This window comes from Aulostomus chinensis, chromosome 20 (assembly GCF_037954235.1).
Source record: "Aulostomus chinensis isolate RoL2024-O1b breed Wild chromosome 20, RoL_Achi_v1.0, whole genome shotgun sequence".
Classification (NCBI taxonomy): Eukaryota; Metazoa; Chordata; class Actinopteri; order Syngnathiformes; family Aulostomidae; genus Aulostomus; species Aulostomus chinensis.
This window is the reverse complement of record NC_141339.1, coordinates 5,649,899-5,669,005: the sequence shown is the minus strand read 5'-3', so window position 1 is coordinate 5,669,005 and position 19,107 is coordinate 5,649,899. Positions and strand designations below refer to the sequence as shown.

General features: G+C 39.9%; 1 protein-coding gene across 2 annotated transcripts; it reads right to left on the bottom strand.

Moving 5' to 3' along the window:
* Positions 1-649: 649 nt before the first annotated feature.
* On the bottom strand, positions 650-19,107 carry lbr (lamin B receptor). Of its 2 annotated transcripts, XM_086189660.1 has the most exons (15): positions 18,961-19,107; positions 18,779-18,895; positions 14,610-14,784; positions 12,919-13,119; positions 11,354-11,437; positions 9,332-9,521; positions 7,986-8,182; positions 7,201-7,255; positions 6,723-6,917; positions 6,486-6,589; positions 4,876-5,001; positions 4,592-4,760; positions 4,405-4,485; positions 3,345-3,467; positions 650-2,515 (listed from the first exon to the last, which is right to left on the bottom strand). In XM_086189660.1, the coding sequence occupies exons 2-15, from the start codon at positions 18,790-18,792 to the stop codon at positions 2,355-2,357; spliced, it is 1,875 nt and encodes a 624-aa protein (XP_086045786.1). In that variant the 5' UTR covers positions 18,793-18,895; positions 18,961-19,107; the 3' UTR covers positions 650-2,354. The 2 variants fall into 2 exon arrangements, with proteins under 2 accessions (XP_086045786.1, XP_086045787.1); XM_086189661.1 differs by lacking the exon at positions 18,779-18,895 and having other exon boundaries at positions 651-2,515.

Sequence of the window (19,107 nt, the reverse complement as noted above, 5' to 3'; positions counted from 1 at the left end):
GTTATTCGCGGTCTGTGCTGTCTGACGACCTCCAAATTACGGTCAGTACATTTGACAGTCACAGTTTCCTTTGGTTGAGTGTAGCAAAAATAGTTACTACACTGAACGTGTGAGAGTCTCTCTTGGTGTTTCTGAGAGGCCAAGTACGACTTGATATTTCTAGTCGTGCTTGTGAATACACTTGCTGTCTGTGCACGTGGTGTCCAAAACCACAGAGCGTGTACATTATGCAAGTCATTGTGTGCACTTGATGGAATTTAATTTAGTTAAAAATAAAACTTAAACTGGATCTCCCGACAATACACCACACATGAATTTAAGCTGCAGCAAAAAAATAATTAAAAAAAAAGTTTAAGGGGACCAAATTTTAGGGTTCTACCGTTTCACCAGCCTATTTTCTAAATTCTCCTGAGACAAGTTCTTTAAAAATAGTATCCTAAACACAGCTTTTACCTTTTCCATTATACAAAAAAAAAAAAAAGAACCGAAAACGAATCTTGGTATGTACTGGCCGACGTTAACTCTACACACGTACCAATTACATGGGAAAAATGTTCCTAAAAGCATTAGTCTCCCTGAATAATTTTAGATCATAACATTCTTGAAGGCGAAGAGACTTTTATGCAGAAGGATTTTTCACTTCTAATCTGTTAAAAGCCTATAAATGAAAAAAAAAAGCAGCAAATAATGTAAGTCTTTATTATAGGCAGCAACATTTGCACAGATAAGCTCTTTCCAGCCACAGTAACGTGTTCACCCTAACTGACCACCTGCTGGTTAACATCTCATTCATTGTTGTCTTATAACATGACATCCACCCTGATGGTCTCCTCCAAGACTGCTAACCAGAAGTGTTCCTCAATCTTGAGAATTTAAAAAAAAAATATATATAAAATCATATTTCCTGGTGGTTTCTAATGTAAGATTCTTTTTCCTTCTGATCAGAACACATGTGGAAGACCCTTCTAAAATTTGTCGAGTAGAATTTGCACTGACCAAAAACATGGCAGATCTGGGTGAAAACGTAGCTACAGTGGTCAAAATTAAGTAGATAATTTAAAAAAGAAATCAAATTCAAATAAAAAATCTACCAAAAACATTTCTATCAATTCTTTTACTCAAAATAACATTAAAAAAGAAAACAATATTTACATGGTATTTAGTCAGCACAGCATTAAAAAAAAATAAAATCCTTCCTAGTCTAGTAAATCTATTGCTACTTACTGTCTGTACTCTACAGCTGCACAGGCATAAAATACTTGAGTTTGCAAATGCGCTGCTAATAAATGCGAAAGCAGGCAACAGCTCTGCATGCTGTCACAGTATAAACTTTTCCAAAATAGTCACAAGACCTGGAAAATTAAAGCTTGACTCGGCAAGACCAAATTCGTGTGGTGAGAATTATCAGTTTATAGTGACAGTGCGTCCCAGAAACTAGCGGGAATCGTACTCACCGACGTGCAGGTAACGAGGCAAAAATAAATACGGTAATTTAATAAGAGCAGAAACGTGATATTGACGGGTGCCACTTGGTGACAACGATATGAACGTCATGGTTTTCCTGTCTTCGGCAGTGACATCACACATAATTATACCAACTGCTACTGGAGAATGAGTGACCCTGAGATAGCAAAGCTAAATCAAATACACTTTGGAACTGATCACACGGGAGGACAAAGCCTTACAAGTCATAGTGCATTTTCTTGAAACCTCCAAGGGCGTTTCACTCATGTCAAAAACTAGAGAGCTACAGAAAATGATACATGACTAATGCCACTTTGCCAAACTTCTGGGTCCTGAGAAAGAACATAAGTTCAAGTTGCACTGTACAGGTTATATAAACCCCATCCTTCACAATATACACATTGAGTATAATTATAGTCGGAGGGGGTGCTTACAAAATTCTTCATTATAACCAAGCTGATATTGCAAAATTTGAAGATGGGGACAAAGAGGAAAAAATTATTATGCAAGTTGTGAATTTTTTCTTGAAGTATAAAAACAAAATGCATATATACAAAGATATACATCCTCACAAGACATCCAAGCAGAGGCATTCTTTTGCTCTTTCCATTTTGTAAACTTTTAAAATATTTTGGAGAATTTTGCATTAAAAAAGCAAATCTTCGCATTGAAAGTCTTTTTTCTTTTGCGTCAAAACACCGATAAAATGTACTGCAGCTTCAATAGTCCAGAATCAAGATGATAAAATTCTTGTTTGAAAAAATGGTAAACAGAAACAATTCTATAAAGTCTATGGAGTCAGTCAATCCATGATTTGGGTTTGTTTGTGAGCCTCTGCAGCTTTAGTACTGGGTCCAAACAGGCCTCAGCTCAGAACTGTCCAGTGTCCCTTAATAGACACGGGGAATGATCCGGTAGCGAACAGTTCGGCAGTACTCGTCCCAAGCTGAGCCGTACTTCCTCCTGCAGTTGTGCATGTCGCGAGAGTCTCGGTGCACGAGCAGGATGATAAAGTAGATCATGTAGTACCACGGCAGGAGGTGGCTGAAGCCTGCAGGTGTGGATGTTACGAAGAGAGCACAAGCAAATAAATGATCAGTTAACCAGATACCGGATCAGCACATAACACAACATTTTATTTGCTCTGTCATGGGATAAAAATGGTGGTCACTCATCCAACGTTCATGGAACAAGACTGAGTACAGCTAACCTGCAAAGCTTTGAAACCAGATGTTACCTGTAAAAATGGTTGTGCAGATAACCACAATTCTAAATAAACAAGGGCTGCAAATTATGTCCTTCAATTATTATCATATTTATATATTGTGATCCTTACTTATTGTTTTGCCACTTATTTTAAGTAGAAAATCTCAGTAACAGCCCATGCCGGCGTCTTCGGGAGGAATTTGTTTGTGGCTTTACTATTCAAATGTATTTGACCAAAAGTTCAAAAGCAAGACTCTCAAACTCTCAAGCTTAAAACATTTGTTTTGATCAGAATCTCTACATGTCTTTGTCACCTGACCCTCTGCTGCAGCGTCAAATGTGATAGGGCTGCAACGTTTCACAAACTCCAAGGTTCAGTTTGGATACAGTTCTAGTCTGCATGCACTCTCCATCTGAAGCCATGAAATACCTTTTAAGTAAGTTGAATGTCACTTTGCAAAAGTTTCACGAAACGGGTTGATTTTCAGTTCCCAGTGTACAAGCTTTGATTTCACAGGAAGCTCCACTCAAGAGGGTGTGCGGTAGTAAAATCTGGTGTTAGCTTCCATATTCACAAAACCACTTTCTTAATCCTGTGCCTTATTCCACATCCTGTGCTCGTGTGAACAGCTACCCCCAAAAAGCTGAAGTCAAAGTCAAAACAGTAAACTCACCACAGGGTAAAGACCACGCCAGAGCCATGATGAGGTCTCCCAGGTAGTTGGGGTGACGGACGACACCCCACCAACCGGACACCAGCAGACTCTTCCCTGTTGCTGTGGGGATGGTTTTCAAATCTGAAGAGAAAGACAAAATAAAGACGTGTTTTGAGAAGGACAAAATCTCTCCGATCAAACACTGCCTTCGTAAGACAGGTGAAAATACTTTCTCATCTCATTTTTTTGTGCATATTTCATATTCTATGTATGTTTTGGATAAGAAAACCAGATCTTGTGCAGCTATGATTCAGGACTGCAGATTTTCTGGATGTCAAAACTTGATCATTGACATTTCTACTATTCACCTGCTGATGAAAGCCTAGCAAGCATGTAAAAGTTCAGTTTAGAAGCTTTGGTAAATATGATCCCTTTCCCAATAAGGAACACTCCTCACTGAAGAAGATATTACCAAGGATGAGTTCCTGTCTAAATGGAACCGATATCTTGATCTAGAACCTTTAAAAAAAAAAAGTGATTAAATCTGAGTTACACAGAACATTTAAAAATGAATCGGGCCACACACTGCAAGAGTTATAAAATCCTGACCAAATGTCAAATTTTGTGGTATCACAAACCTCAAGGAGTATCTCTGAATACGGTCATCCCTCTAATCTCAAGGATGCTGATGATACAAGTATAAAAAAATGCCAGAACTTCATAGCCAAGAGGATCACGGTCAAGATTCAATGTGGGATTCTAACTGCCAGTTTTAATACCTGTCAACAAAAACACCATACACAGGCTAATATAAGGGCTACAATGTTTACTGTTGCCTGGCAGCACAGACAGCTGCTGTGGTCTCACTCTGATAATTTCAAAACGAAATTGCATCAGTGTATTCAAAGTAATCCCAGATGATGTGAGTGCTATTCTTTACCAGCAGTCGTGTGACACCCCAGTCACACATTCTTGCATGAAACATTCCTGACTGACTGGTGTCATCAAATATCCCCAACCCGAACAGGGCAATTACATAACCAGAACCTAGAAAGTCATAAGCCTGCAAAAAACTTACAGGACAGTTTAGGGTCTGATGGGTTTCTCCTGAAGGCGTTCTTCTCTGAGTTAGATTTCCTGAATATGTAGAAGCCAACAACTGAAGCAGACAAGAACAAGAATCAAAAATAAGATTTAAGAGTCAAGTTATGTGATCTACAAGACTCTGATCAGTGATTTGAGAGTGATTTTCTGTTCCTCCTTACATTTAAGTAAGACGATGACACTAAGTGCTGTGTAGCTCAGGGGGTTTGGATGGCTGACCAGGTAATAGGCTTGCAGGCTATAGGTAAAAGGAACCCACACCAGATCACCAAATGCCAGCATGAAGCCAAAACCATCATGCATCAAGTCCATGGTAGTCAGGATGGCTTCCTGAAAGAGGGAAATAAGACACATGCAATCGCACCAAGGGTTACACCATTTTTTCCTGTGTTACTCAGTCATATTTTTATCAGTCAGTCATTATCTTGTGTGTTTGTCAGCGTACCTCATTCCAGAGGCCATCCACTACATAGAGCAGCTGGAAGACGTTGACCAGAATCATGGCATAGGATGGAGCCTTGAGACCCTGCAGCTTCATCTCAGCCAGCGCCAGCGCAAAGTTGATCAAACACTGAATGACAAGTCCACAATCAGTTGCTGATCTCATTCAACTTACAGAGCAGAGAAACAAAGAAGGGCAAACCAATACGTAGCGCATGGAGCCTTGGAATTGTCTCTTTACATTAGCCTGACAGGATGAAATGCTTTGAAACGCTGGGATCATGCACATGTACGAGCAGCAGCCAGATTCAGCTGGAGCTGCACAATGAGAAATAAAAACCCATGAAAGTGGCCATGGTGGGATTTTTGTGGGGATCTATATCAAAAAAAGATGTTTTCTTAAGTCAGTAGAAGATAACATGTGGGCCCGACATCTCTTCAGCACTATTGTTTTCAACTTAAAAGTTGTTGTTTGCAGTCACAGATTGCAATTAATTCTGATTAATTGTACAGGGCTATCTGCTCCGGACACTTCATCAACGGCAAGGAAATTCTTCCAATAAAATATTGATAGTTTGATTTAAATGAATGAAGTCAAAGTACTATGAAAGCCTGAAACACAACATTTGACTGCATGAAAGAGCACATGGTACTTCTCTAGATGATATAGAGCCAAGCATCTCACAAGCATGTTGTTCAGTTGCACCCTCAAGATGAACAAACTCTAATAAACAAACTCTTATCAAAAGTAGGTTATTAAAAAGGAATAATTAATAACCTTGACTGACATGAGGTATTTTGTCATGACACATTTGTCAGATATACTGTATTACGCAGGTCTAATATGCATAGACCAGGGATTCCCACAGCGTGGTGCATGCACCTCTGGGGGTGAGCGAGCTGCCACTAGGGGGTGCACAAGATAAAAAAACGTGATGGCAGTTTGGACTGTTTTTTTAAGTGGTATTTTCCCACACAATACAGATGTGTAAATAAATATTTCCTTTGTAAAATTTAGAATCAAAAGCTGACATATTAATTAGTAAATAAATGCAGGCTATTCAAAATGCACCTCACCTTAAGAGGAAGTGGTGAACTTATCTTCTACACACTGTATACGGCATTGCTGCGTTTTTTTTCCCTGAAGGTGTGGGGAATTGGGGATGCGTCAACCCGGTTGGAATATAGAAGGGGGTGCACGACCAAAAAAGTTTGGTAACCGCTGGCATGGACGAACCAAATGGGTTTAATAGCAGGAGTGCTTCATTTTCCAGTAAATACAAGTCTGCATGACCAGCCACTTAGTTTATTCATATGAAAGGAATCAGTAAAGGAAACCAAAACAATGTTAAATGTTCACTTGAGTTTATGCCTCACATGCTCAGCACATGAAAATTCCTCACAAGGCCACAAGAGAGCACAATGGGAGCAAACTCATGAGCCTTTTCAGATGCTTAATTGAGGCTTCCTCAACTCTACAGTCAGCTGAGGCATACACATCGTTAAGTCACTGAGTTTCAGTCATTGTACAGAAATGCCAACTAAAGTATGACTGCATTCCTCATCCAGAAGTCCTTAGGAAATGAATTAACTATGCTTCTCATGTCAACTTACCCAGCCAATCAGTCCTGGGCGCATTTCACAGAAGAATTTCAAATCAAAGTCGTTGATGCGCGGATTGAGCTCACGTCCTTTGAAAAAGTCATACATCAGATTACCTGAAGAAACAGAAGCAATAACAGCTCAATCAGTCAGCTGTGCAAACTAAAAGCTAATAACAATTAAAACAAATTATTTCAAGGATAACAGAATGCATCAGATCAGTAAGTCTGTTGTAACCTTTGCCCTTACCAGAGTTCCCGCCAAGAGCCCGCTGGTCTGGAGCAGCGTTGCGAGAGCGGACATACAGGTAGACACTGAGCAGGACGGACACCAGGAAGGTGGCCACAGCCAGCTGTAGGAAGTGGCTGTGGATGTAGGTGAGGTCAACACCCTGGTGGACTGCTGCTACAACCACTACAGCACTCACCACAATGGCAAAGAAACCTGAAGGGCCACAGAGCAGGTTAAGTCCAGACACAAGGAGAAACAAGAATATGGAAGACAAATGCAAATGACTCTGATTCCTTTTTTTCAAATGACCAAGGAAATCAAAAGACGAGCTTTTTAAATGTTAAAGGTCAAAATACAAGTATCAGTGAGTCCAAGTTCACTTCACACGACAAAAAAGTCCAGCCATTCTGATGTGGCTTGAGTGAAGTTACAGAGACTGAAATTGAACTCCCCTAGAGAGAGATGGAGACATAACGCTTGCTTCAAATAATCTCACCATTGGTTCTGTACTTTAGCCTCTCGCCAGACCTCAGCGGCATGCCCTCGCTCAGCTACAGACAGAAAAACAAGGCGAGGATTAGCAGCTGACCAAGTCATGGTGGAAATGGGGGACACTCACACATACTACACACATGCCAAAAAAATAGTTCCATTAAGGAGCTGAATATGCCGCCACTCTGATAGAGCCCCCTGGAGCAGGTAGAGGGCAATTAGAGAGGAATTAACGGTAAACAACACAGAAATTCACCATTGCTTCTATAAAAAGGTCAAAATTCACTTAAACCATGTAAGATTTTTATTGTATCCACCAATGAGGGGAAAAGTGTGCCTCTTATAACTGTCCTTACGGGGCAGAGAGGAATCAGCCATCAGCTGCAGCTAATGAAGAATGGTGTTTCAGTTCTAGCACGTCAACAAAAGAAGCTGCACCTAATCTCAGCTAGTATTCTGTATGTTTGCGCTATTAGGAAGCAGTGATTACGACACACAAAGAAAACAAGAACAAGGACTTCCTTTTCCTGTGTAGCAGCTCATTAAAGTTTCCACCTGACCAGTAATCTAATTTGTGCCTCCTGCCAGACGGAGCCATCATGAGAAAGTCATGTGCAGGTTCATGTGTCTTTCCTCTACCAGCTACCACCTCATTTGAGTAGAATACTATTTTAATGATGTTATGTACCTACTTATAATATAAGTAGGGAAAGGGTATGTTTAAACCTAAATGGACAAAACAAGTCATGCATGCAGGTGTGTGTGTACAGTTCAGTTTCTCTTGCTTACCTTTCCAACAGGCAGGATGTAAAGCAGGGCCTGGAATAAGATCCACAGGATGACAAAGCCAAGGGCCTGAGCATCCCAGAAAGCTTCAAGGGGGGGTACAGGCGGGGGGAAGTTGGCCAGGCTGGGGTCGTCCAAGTTGACTTGGAGCACAAGAAAAAGCACCCATGCTGGCAGAAAGAGCAGCCAGAAGTATGCTCCTGGAGGACAAGAGAGGACACACCAGGGTTCATCAAGTCATCACTTGGATCTGGATCAGTATATATTGTCTTGATCCAATTCCTGTTAATCCTGAAAGTAATCTGATGGTGAGCAAAAATTGAAAGTGGTTGCTCTTTAATCTGTGTGTGGTTTTTTTTCTATATGTTGATTTAATTTGTGGGGAATGCTGTACCACTTGCTACACACATGCTCATTTGGGGGCGAACTGGGGGATTCCGTGGTTCCAATATCTCATACGTGGGACACATTCTCCTGTCAACCTTCATAAAAATTATACTGAGAATTTAAGGTGATGAAAGCAGTAGTTTTGAAATCAGATCTCTTGTATTCAGTTTAAAAGGACTGTGATAACTGTTTGCCAAAGTGAGATGATCACACTGTTGCTTGAATTTGAATACTGGAATAAGGCTTGGTATTAACAGATACAGACATTATCAGGACCTGAAGCTGGCCAGGGACAGAGGGGAAAAAGAAAAAATCAGGAAATCCTTTCATGACAACCAAAACTAACATAGAAGAGAATAAAATAGTTAATAATCAGTATTAGTCGAGAGTTCCTCACCAGGTCTGACACCTCTCTGTCATTTTCTGTCAATCAGAGCTAAGATGTGTGATTTTAGTCTCGAGACATGTTTCTTACATATATATAAAAAAAAATGTTTGAAGTGTAGCTGAGTTTAGTCCTTTTAGATTCAACATAAATTCCAGTTCATTTAAAACAGCTGTGATCATCAATTCCACCATTCATCAGCAGACATCTTTGTTAATAAAGATGCCTCAACAGACGCGGCCATCATATCTAACTCGCCCTATATTAGATACACAATTTTGTTTCAAAAGTCAGTGTCGTGTCACCTTCTTTTAATTAACTGGAAATATTTAACAGTTCTCCCAGTGATTGACAGGGTACACTCGGGGACTAGGAAAGTAAAAACCTATGCAATCAAATGTAACAATTAATAGAACACAATATTTATGAAAAAATAACAATTTTCACTCTCAGGCTTGCAGCTCCACTGACATGTCAATTGAAAATGTAAATCCCTAAATAAACTACGGTGAATTTCTTAATATGAAACAGTAACAGTACTGGCACTACAGCAGTTCCTGTCCATCCTGGAACTTACCCAGCTTCCCTCCAAAGTCCAGTGGGCTGGAGAGCGTGGCAGCGGGGGATGTAGCTGCAGCCAGTTTGGCCTCCTTTTCCTCCAGCTGCTCTGGGTGGGTCTCAACTGGCTTGGCTTCTCCATCATCCTTCCTGCGTCGCAGATTGTAACGGTTCTGGTTCTTTTCGGACTCTGTATCTGCCTTCTCTGACTGAAGTAAGATTGAAGCTTTTGTTAAAATTCAGGACTGCATGTGCACACTGCGAGAATTTTTTTTTACTAATCCTAAAAACAAACTTCATGTCAACAGTGAAATCTTTCTTGGACTGTTCATAAAGTGTAGCTGCCAACCAGGACACTCTTGAGGAGAAAGAATAAATCAAACCAGATTGCTCAACAGTTTAGAACTTTATCAGGTTCTGGATTCAGTTATCTGGAGCTGGACTTTATTTGTGCTTACTACAGCACTGTATGGGTGCTATGCTAAAGTATAGCATCCACATTTACAGTAGGGGCTGCAAAATTAATCAAAACGAACTGCAAAGTGTGACCCATCCAGGGTGAACCCCGCCTCTCGCCAAATGTCAGCTGGGATAGGCTCCAGCCCCCTGCGACCCTGAACGGATAAGCGGTATAGAAAATAGAAGGATGGATGGAATTTTAAAATTGCAATTGTGTTTATGATTTAGTATTAGTGTATTATTCTACATTTATTTCTCAATAATAAACAAACTTATGAGTCATCTCCCATCATGGTACCACAGCCATCACCGCACTGGCTTAAGATCAGAACTTTCATCCGCTGCATCTGTGGGTCCTAAAACCAGCTACTCGTACAGGCGTGTTCCTTTCTTGGAATATCCGTAAACTCCACATAGCTCTTGTGGAGGAATGTAACAAGCCTCAATCAATGATCTCATTTATTCTGTGTGCAGGGAATGCACTGCATAATGAAATGCAAATGGTAGTAACACAACTTTATTAAAAAGTGAAACTTTTAGCACCAACTACTTTGTATTTCATTGACTGTTTCTGGCATTCCATCCCACATTCTTCAGGCCACAGAATCTGCATTTTGTTGTATAATGTTTATCCAATATACCTGCATTATTTGTTTCGATTTTTTTTTACAACAGTAAATTGAAACTGTTGCATTTATATTTTTTGTCCAGTGTATTGACAGAAATATCCTTTAGTTCTGACTGTCAAGTCTGTGAAATTGGATATTTCAAAAACTGTTTAGAAAGAAATTGACGAGCCCTTGCTTTTACTCTGAAAAAACAGCAATTCAACGACTGGACTACAAGCTTCCCTAAGCATGTTTCTTTCAGCAGGTCACTTACAATGATTAGGCCCCATAAGCACACAGACTAACAGTGACTTTTGAAGGACGCCAGTCTGCAGTCTGGAACCTGATTAAAGCAAAGCCATGCAAAACTTTAAGAGCCTAGCATGAATCTGGTCTTACAGGTACCAAGAAGGGGGCTTTGATTATTAACCTATTCAAAATGACATTTATGTCTGTGATTCTAGGAATTTGTCTACATGCAGACCCCGTAAAGCAGTCACAAAACATTCACAGCTGTAAAGCAGAAGCACATGTTGGTCCACCATGTGACTGGCTAAATGAAGCATGATCTTGTGAGGGCAGCTTCTTTCAACTAGAAAACACACACGGCCCCCCAACGTGCATACATCATGACATTCCATTAGCTCTCACTTACCTCAAAGCCCATTCACAATTAGAAAGAGACCGGCCTCTAGAACATCAGGGTCTTTCTAATAAATCGCCCTGACAAATATCATTGCAGAGAAGCAACAGTCGAGAAGCTTGACAATAAAAAGGTGGCATAAATACCAACTACTGATGATGCAATGTGTGTTTTTACAGTTTCTGCATTTCAATTTTTCCATGATGTATTAAAGACAGAGTTTTATTATTGTTCCAAGTGTATGTATTTGGTGAAAAACTGTTACGACTACAATAATACTGAGGCAAAATAGATTCCCACACTATTTTTTTTAGTGAAAGACAGAACTCACCTCATTTACTTTGTTAGCAGTGTTATTCTCCTCTTTCTTTTCATGCTTATTGTTGCTATTGTTGTCAGCTGCCTTTGTCTCTTGCTGCCCATGAAACAATGGAAGGAGATTGATGGAGATGACGAAAAGACAAAAAATAGGGAAAAACATGAGGAATATTGCGGGAATGTGACAGACAAACAACCTTAAAATGACAAGACAATCAGGATTTGATGACATCTAAAAAGATTAACTGAATCTTGCCAGAAGACCATGAGGTTTGTGTTGTCTGTGATTTTTTTGGTTCAAATAACAGCTGTCTGTTTTTGACAATATTGCACTGCATTGACAGCTGTATACAGGTTATTTGTGCCAGTCATATTTAAAGTATTGTTCCCTGAGTGCCAATTACAGAACACAAATGATGACTAATGTCAGCTGAGGATTAATGAGAAAGGATGAGTTGGAGTAATTCAAAGCAAATATGTAAATGCTTCCTCCTTGAAATTAAATGTATGGACTTGAATGTGGCTATCAAAAGTATGAACTGAATCAGTGAAGGTATCCCTTTTGCAACCCTCTGATGAACAATTATAACTGTTATACAGATCACACAATTTATGCTAAAATTATGCTCAACACGATGAGGAACCAGGGAATCAAAATGATCATTCTGCATCATTAGATGACCATTGAACATGAGAGGGTTGCTGATGAATAAGGATTCCATGAAAACTGACACTTCAGTACCACGTTGACACCAAAATTCTGAAATCATGACAGTGCATTTTCTTCTATGGTACCAATACCAGAGGTGCTTGATGCTTGGGATATTGGCAACACACAGAATGACAACAGAAGGTTCAGTAACAGGCCTGAACTTGTGGAGATAAAAATGGACAACGCAACTACGGAGATGGCAGGGTATTCACCATATACTGCAGCAGTTAGGGAGTGTGTTCAGAGTGAGCATGTATGTGTGACGGGATCAATGCTGTCGCTCATGCGCAGAAATGAAATCCCCTCAGTTCAGGTGTATGTTTACAGTTAAGGCATCTTTCTGGTAAATGAAGACTATAACTCCTCATGACCTGAGCCAAGTCCGAGTGTTTTGTTTCCAAACTGCTGAAAGCAAAGGATTCAACTAGTTAGCCCTGAAGCCGGCGGTGACTGCAGCATCTCTCTCTCTCTCTGCACATTACGCACTTTATGAGCTATTCTTAGAGGTGCAATGTTGCTCTAACAACACTTTCAATGAGGACATTCACAAATGAAGACTTGCAGTCAGACCTGCATATGTGCCTTAGTAACAAGCTGATCCCTCGATGACAGACGGATTTCAACAGACTGAATTTATGTTTTCAATTTGTTGATTTCAATGATGTGCTGTAGACAACTGTGGAAACAAACTGGGATGAAGAATCGTGTAATTTCAGTGGTATTGGAACTGGCTATGAAATTTCTGGTATTTTGAAAATCTCTACTGATGAATGAGCCAATATGCATTAAACATCATCAGTGCATTCCGTACATCAACTTCTCACTATCTTCAGCTGTGATAATGAGAAATTAGCTGGGCCACTCACCAGAGGAGTGAGTTTAACTTCTAGCACGTCCCTCAGCTTCATATCCTTCCGGGATGGCACAGCGCTCTCTGTTACAGCTGTTGCTGTACGTGAAGAGGAGCGTCGCAAAGTTCTTGCTGGGGAACGAGAGCGGCTGCGACGGCGACCTGGTGATCGAGAACGGGAGCGAGATCGGGAACGGGCCTGGAAACCAGCAGCACTCTGAGGGAAAACAGCAGTTGAAAGCACAGAGATGAACACTTATCTTTATCTTATGAGTAATATAAGTCTAATATAAAGTAGAGAGTATATGCAGTGAAGCAGTATATAATGCTTGTAATATGGAATGGTGCGCCCTTGTTTTTATCCATCTTAATTTTTGCCATTTATTAAGCAACTGAACCAAACGTCAACAAATATTTTTAAAATTATAATATAAAATTCCAGCATGAGGAACCTAGTCAGCGTCACTGAAACCAGCATCGGCCTGAAAGCCAAAACACACTTGGGGTGAATGACGCAGCTTGTCACATGACAAGTATCACAAGTGTTATGCTGCAGCGGTCAATAGGAAGAGGGGCTAACACAACATGGGAGAGTTGCCTGTAGCCTTGTTCGATGTTTGCTGTAGGATTTTGACTCATATGGCGCGGGATATTTCTCCATTTTGATGACAGCAGCTGACAGAATAAGCTACAATGGAAGAAGAGCTGCTACAGGACACGTGATTTACAAAACGGCCTTACTCGTGTTCTTTAGGAGGCAATGCCACTGTGCCATTGTTTTCATTGAACTATCACGTCAATATAATTATCTTATAGTAATGTAGTTTACATTGATTGTACAATTTGACAAAATGTGGTGGTAACTGATGAAAATCAGAGTTTGTCAGCAGCGACTGTTTTTTTTCCCCAGCACCTGAGGCCAAATGGACAGAAACTTCAACACTGCAAATGTCTGTATAATGTTTGTGCTTTCTGTGTTTCGTTTAAGCTGAGGGTGGGGCTCAGCTCTCCCACGCATTCACACGTACCCGGCCAGCAGAGAGGTCATAGTGAACCACGTGAAGTGAAAGATGCTGTGATGTTTATAATGCTTGTGATGTTTAATGCGAAACAATAGAACCCTCTTCAATATAAGTAAAATGTCAAATAAAAACCCAATTAGAGTTATAACTCTAATAATAAAGCTGTGCACTGTAGAAAAGCTGTATTCAGCTGCTTTGACACTTAAAAAAAATTGTAATGAAAAGGCAAAACAAAACGCTGTCAGTAAATAGTTCAACTCTCCAGCAGAGACCGGCACGAATCGTAAAATGCGGTTAATTACGAGGATGACTGCTTCTCATTTATCAACAGGCAGCAGATGGAGGAGGTATTGTAAAATGTACTGTTGCTGCTCTATAAATCATATTTATCAATACATACTAATGTCATTCCCACCAGTACAGCAACATTTTCTTAACAAGTTGTTGAAACTGTATTCGTCATCAGATCAGATGCTCTTTCTTTAGACAAATTTGGAAGAAACAGAACGGAGAAAAAGAAAACATTAGGTAATATAACACAATGGGGGGGGGGGACTGATTAAGAACCTCCCATCATTCAAGTCCAAGATTTAAACAGTACAGCCAACTGCCCACCACTCCTAGCTAACAACTTTACCAAGAGCACACTGTTACATGACAAAATTAAGTTTCCCTCAGTTCCCACCTTGATGTCTTGCTCTTTGAGCTCCAACTCAGTGCCGTCCTTGTAGATGACTGTGTAAAGCTGACTTTTGGTATCAAAGGCCACAACCTTGACCTCATAATATAGGCTGCTGCCAGGCCAGCGGCCCATCACCGTGTCCCCTTTCTGGTACTTCACAGCTGGCATGGTCATCGATCTGAGAAATGGTGAAGATCAGAAAAGATAGAAAGATGGGAAGAAAGGGAAAGTGACAGAAGGAGAACGGGAGGTGGAGGAGAGCAGAGGAAAGAGTAGACAAATAGGTCTCTTTAAGTGTTTCTTCAACTAGTAAGTTGGGATAATCACAGCAAAAAATTTGGTTTCAACTTTAGATCTTTTAATATTTAGGTCAATTACAGAAACATTGCAAAAACAGAGAAGCCAACTGGCATTACATGAACATGCATAAGAAATGTGTCTTCATGACACAAACTTTACGTCACTGGTTAAGTGCAGCGGAGATGGGTCAACCGATACAATGACAGGCATTGTGATTGCACACTGCCCAGCACAGCATGAGCTCAAATTTTATCAGTCTGCTTAAATGGCAATCACAGTGTGGAGACAAAAAACTTATTGAGCTCATTGTCACCCACACTGCTTTGGCAGTTACACACTTGATGTAACTTTCTAACTGTCCAATGCACTAACATGATGTACGAATACAACTGGGCAAAACAATAAAACAGTTTACAGATATGTTCACTTCTAGTCTGAAAAACTTGCAAGCAACAAGAAACTCTTCTAATTTACACTAATTATTACAGAAAAACAGTAGCCTGTAAATAAATACAATACAACTGGAAAATGTTTACTAGATTAATATGGAAAGAATTGCCAGCAAATTGCAATAACTTAGTCTCTGATTACGCTGACATTCAGATCGGCTAGTGACTATAGTTTGCATTGGCGACAGAAGTCAAATGAATCTGCTTTAATGATCTCATCTGATTTGTTCCTGTGTGAATTGGGAGTAGCTTGGCAGAAGAGGGTTGCAGCAAAATAAGGACACTTTTCCTCAAAAAAGGCTAACTTGCTTTCGGTTAATGTACAAGAATAGGACAATTTGAAATTGATTTCATTAAAAAAAATCATCTTTTTAAATTGTGTGATCATACTTCTGATTAAACTCAAATCCTGGCCCTACAAATTCCAAACTGTCCAAGAATTTTATGGAGTAGAGGTGATCTCTCATACACTCAGACAGGCCACTACATTAGCAACCACTTTAGAAAGGCAAAATCCTACTATAATGTGCGCAACTGGGCACAATGAGGTGGGCCAGGCAAGGTCAGCATTATGGAACATCAGTGACTGACCAGGAGGCTCAGTGTCTAGAAAACCACACTACTGCAGAACTGCTGACAGGTCTGTCCCTGCTAGGTTTACCCAAAGCCATCTGTCTGAAAGAGGTGTGCCATCCAGGCAAGGAATTTCTGACCAACCAGTCAAAATGTAGTAAATTTAACTGTGTTGTGATGTTTATCAACCATAGATGCTAGTTTGAGGAAAACCATATCATTTAAATCATAAAATGAAAATTTAAGCGGACGGTCATTTTCCTTCTTGAACATCCACAAGGATCCAGTGACCAATAACTGAAATGTTTGCTGGATAAAAATAAATGACTAAGTCAAACTGATACATAGACAAACTAGTCTCACATACAGCCCATATATAATTTGGATACATCGTTTAGGATGGGGGGAGGGGGGGGCTTGTAAAACTGACTGATTGTATCATTAACAACTCAAACATTACAGAAACTGACCGGAAGGATGAATCTACTGTAAGCGAACTGAGGAGCACAGGTTTTAGCTACAGCACAGCAAAACTGAGTCTTTGGTTCAAGCACTTAACTGATGACAACCTTTGCCAGATACCCCAATGACAGTCTCTTGTCAGCAGTACAGCTCATTAACATTCCAGAGGTCAAAACACTGCTGTGTTTCAGTGGAAGCCAGGTAGCATACAGATAACTGCTTCGAGGTTGGGCTTATTGCCTCAGGTTGTGCTTTAGCTGAAATAGTCGGTCTACTGAGGAGAGGCTGAGCATCATACAGAATTAATGGTCACTAAAACCTTTTTTTTTTTTTTACATTTAAATACACTATGCACAAACTCCTGTTTACACAAAATAACTACTACACAGCAAAAGTCCTTTCACAGCTTGGCTCACCAGGATTACTACAGAAGTCACACAAGTACATAAACATATGTACCCAACCATTAATCCTCTTGTACATGACCTCGTATGCAACACAAAATCCACAGCATTTGAGTGAAAAGCATCTCAGCAGGACACACCCAAAGTTATTGTCTGTAATCCTTTCCTGATTCGCCTGTTGAATTCCATATAGGTGGAAGTAAGGGCTGAATCGTGACTGATTAGAGTTTCCCATCAGATGTCAGGCTAGGTCAATGAAAGGACAGGCGCTGGAACATGAGGGGCGCTTATATACAAGTTGGGCAGTCATCCCCACTTTGTGCTGAAAAAAAAGGCTGTTAAGCTCCACCTGGTATGAATAGCTAATTCTTTGAAATGTAGCATGTGAATGAGATTGTGAAGTCCCACCAAGGAGCCTACAGACAGATGTTACAATTTTACGCATTTAAAGTCCATAAAGGCCAGACAGAAGGCATCTGTATGGTTGTCTGTAGTCTGTAGGGATGCATGATACTAGATTTTTTTTTGTTGATACTCAACTTTTGGCAGATAGCCACGACTTTACCGTTGTCGATTTCATCTGTATCAAAAACTAAGTTATTTGGAAAAAACACATGTTAACTTCCTGAGTGTTAACAATAGTTTTTCTTTATTTTCTTTACTTCTGGAATATCCCATGAATAATGTACTCACTACTTCTTTTTTTTTCCCTCATCACAAATTACATCAGGAGCAAAGATGAAGAGACAAGAGCATAACTGGGCTAGTATAATTATCAATGATCAGACCAAAACCAATTTATTTGTAAAATGACCAATATCTGCTGATACCAATGGTGTGCCAATGTTATTTTGCATCCTTTCTGAAGAGGACACATTGATACAATTCAATTTACTGTAAAATACAGCTGCACAAATTTGCAAAAATATCCAGTTATTTGGACTAATATCGCCATTTGATTTGCATATTTTCATTTCCCTAAAAAAAAAAAAAAAACATTGACATGATTTAAATTTAAATGACTGACTATGGTGTGATTTTGAGGGAATGTATATCAAACAAAAATGCTTCCTTAAGTCTGTAGAAGATGACGTGTAGGCGGCATGTCACTGCAGCACAATCGCCGATTAAAAACGGTATCTGATAAACAATTAGCCATTATCGAATATAACACCTTTAAGTGATTTGAAAATTGCAGTAGGCTTACTTGCAATTTGCAATTAATTTCTTGTGCATACTTCTTATTAACTTGCATGGTCAACAGAAGCTCATCTGTGACTTTCACAGTTAATCATCTACCGAGAGCTCGTCAAGTTGGGCAACAAATTGTATTGAAATTACGGGAAACTTAACGAACAGGAAAAGACTGATGCCTTTGTTTAATGTGAGTCTAAACATTGTGCCAAACGCTTAATTAATTAAGAATTCCGTGACGATGCATGATAATACATTATTCATATTATTCATACACATTCAATTTGCCAGCTTGTTGTCTCTGTGTGTCTTACTTCATTTCATGGCACACAGAGACGAAATTTGCTGCCTTATTCAGACACAGCATATCCTTATATTCGTAACTAACCCTGCTATTAATATGTAGTCGCTGTTGCTTTAACTTTAGCTTCGTTAGCATCAAGATAACCCCGACCAGGCGACAGAAAGGAAAGGAGGGAAAACGTCATGCATTCAAATACGGTTGGTGAAAATAAACGCGTCCCCTAAAGAATCCACCCATCATGAATAAGTCTGAAAAGACGTTGACAGTATTCCTTAGCCGGGTTTTAAACACACCGCGCAGGGGCGATGGAAGAGCCCTCGCAGCTAATGTTACCGTTAAAATTAAATTTAGATTGCCGCTGCCTGACCGGGCAGAGTTTACTTTCTGAATGGAGTCCGCACAACCATAACAGTATCAACGAAATAACAGTGTAACAATACAAAACATTTCTAAAACATCGTTGAGCCTCGGAATGTAAACACTGACCGCATAAATAACATTTCACTGTGTAATCCAGCTGGACCTGGGGGAAGGAGTTAAGCCTCCAGCAACTAGTCGGGGCCGATGTCCGTTGAGCAGCTTGCTCCGGCTAAACCTTATTTCCTAACAAAGAGAAACATGAAGCGATTTTATATTTCACATTATTTTTCCTGGGCGGGAACACTTACCGCAAAAGCGCTAGTGGTTCCAATGACAGATACAGATATTATGTCCTTTTACAACACGAACAATTAATAATTTACGATTTCTTTTTCTAAAAAAAAAAAAAAAACAGACTTTGCTAACGCTTGACGTAGAACTCGATCTCCCTCCCT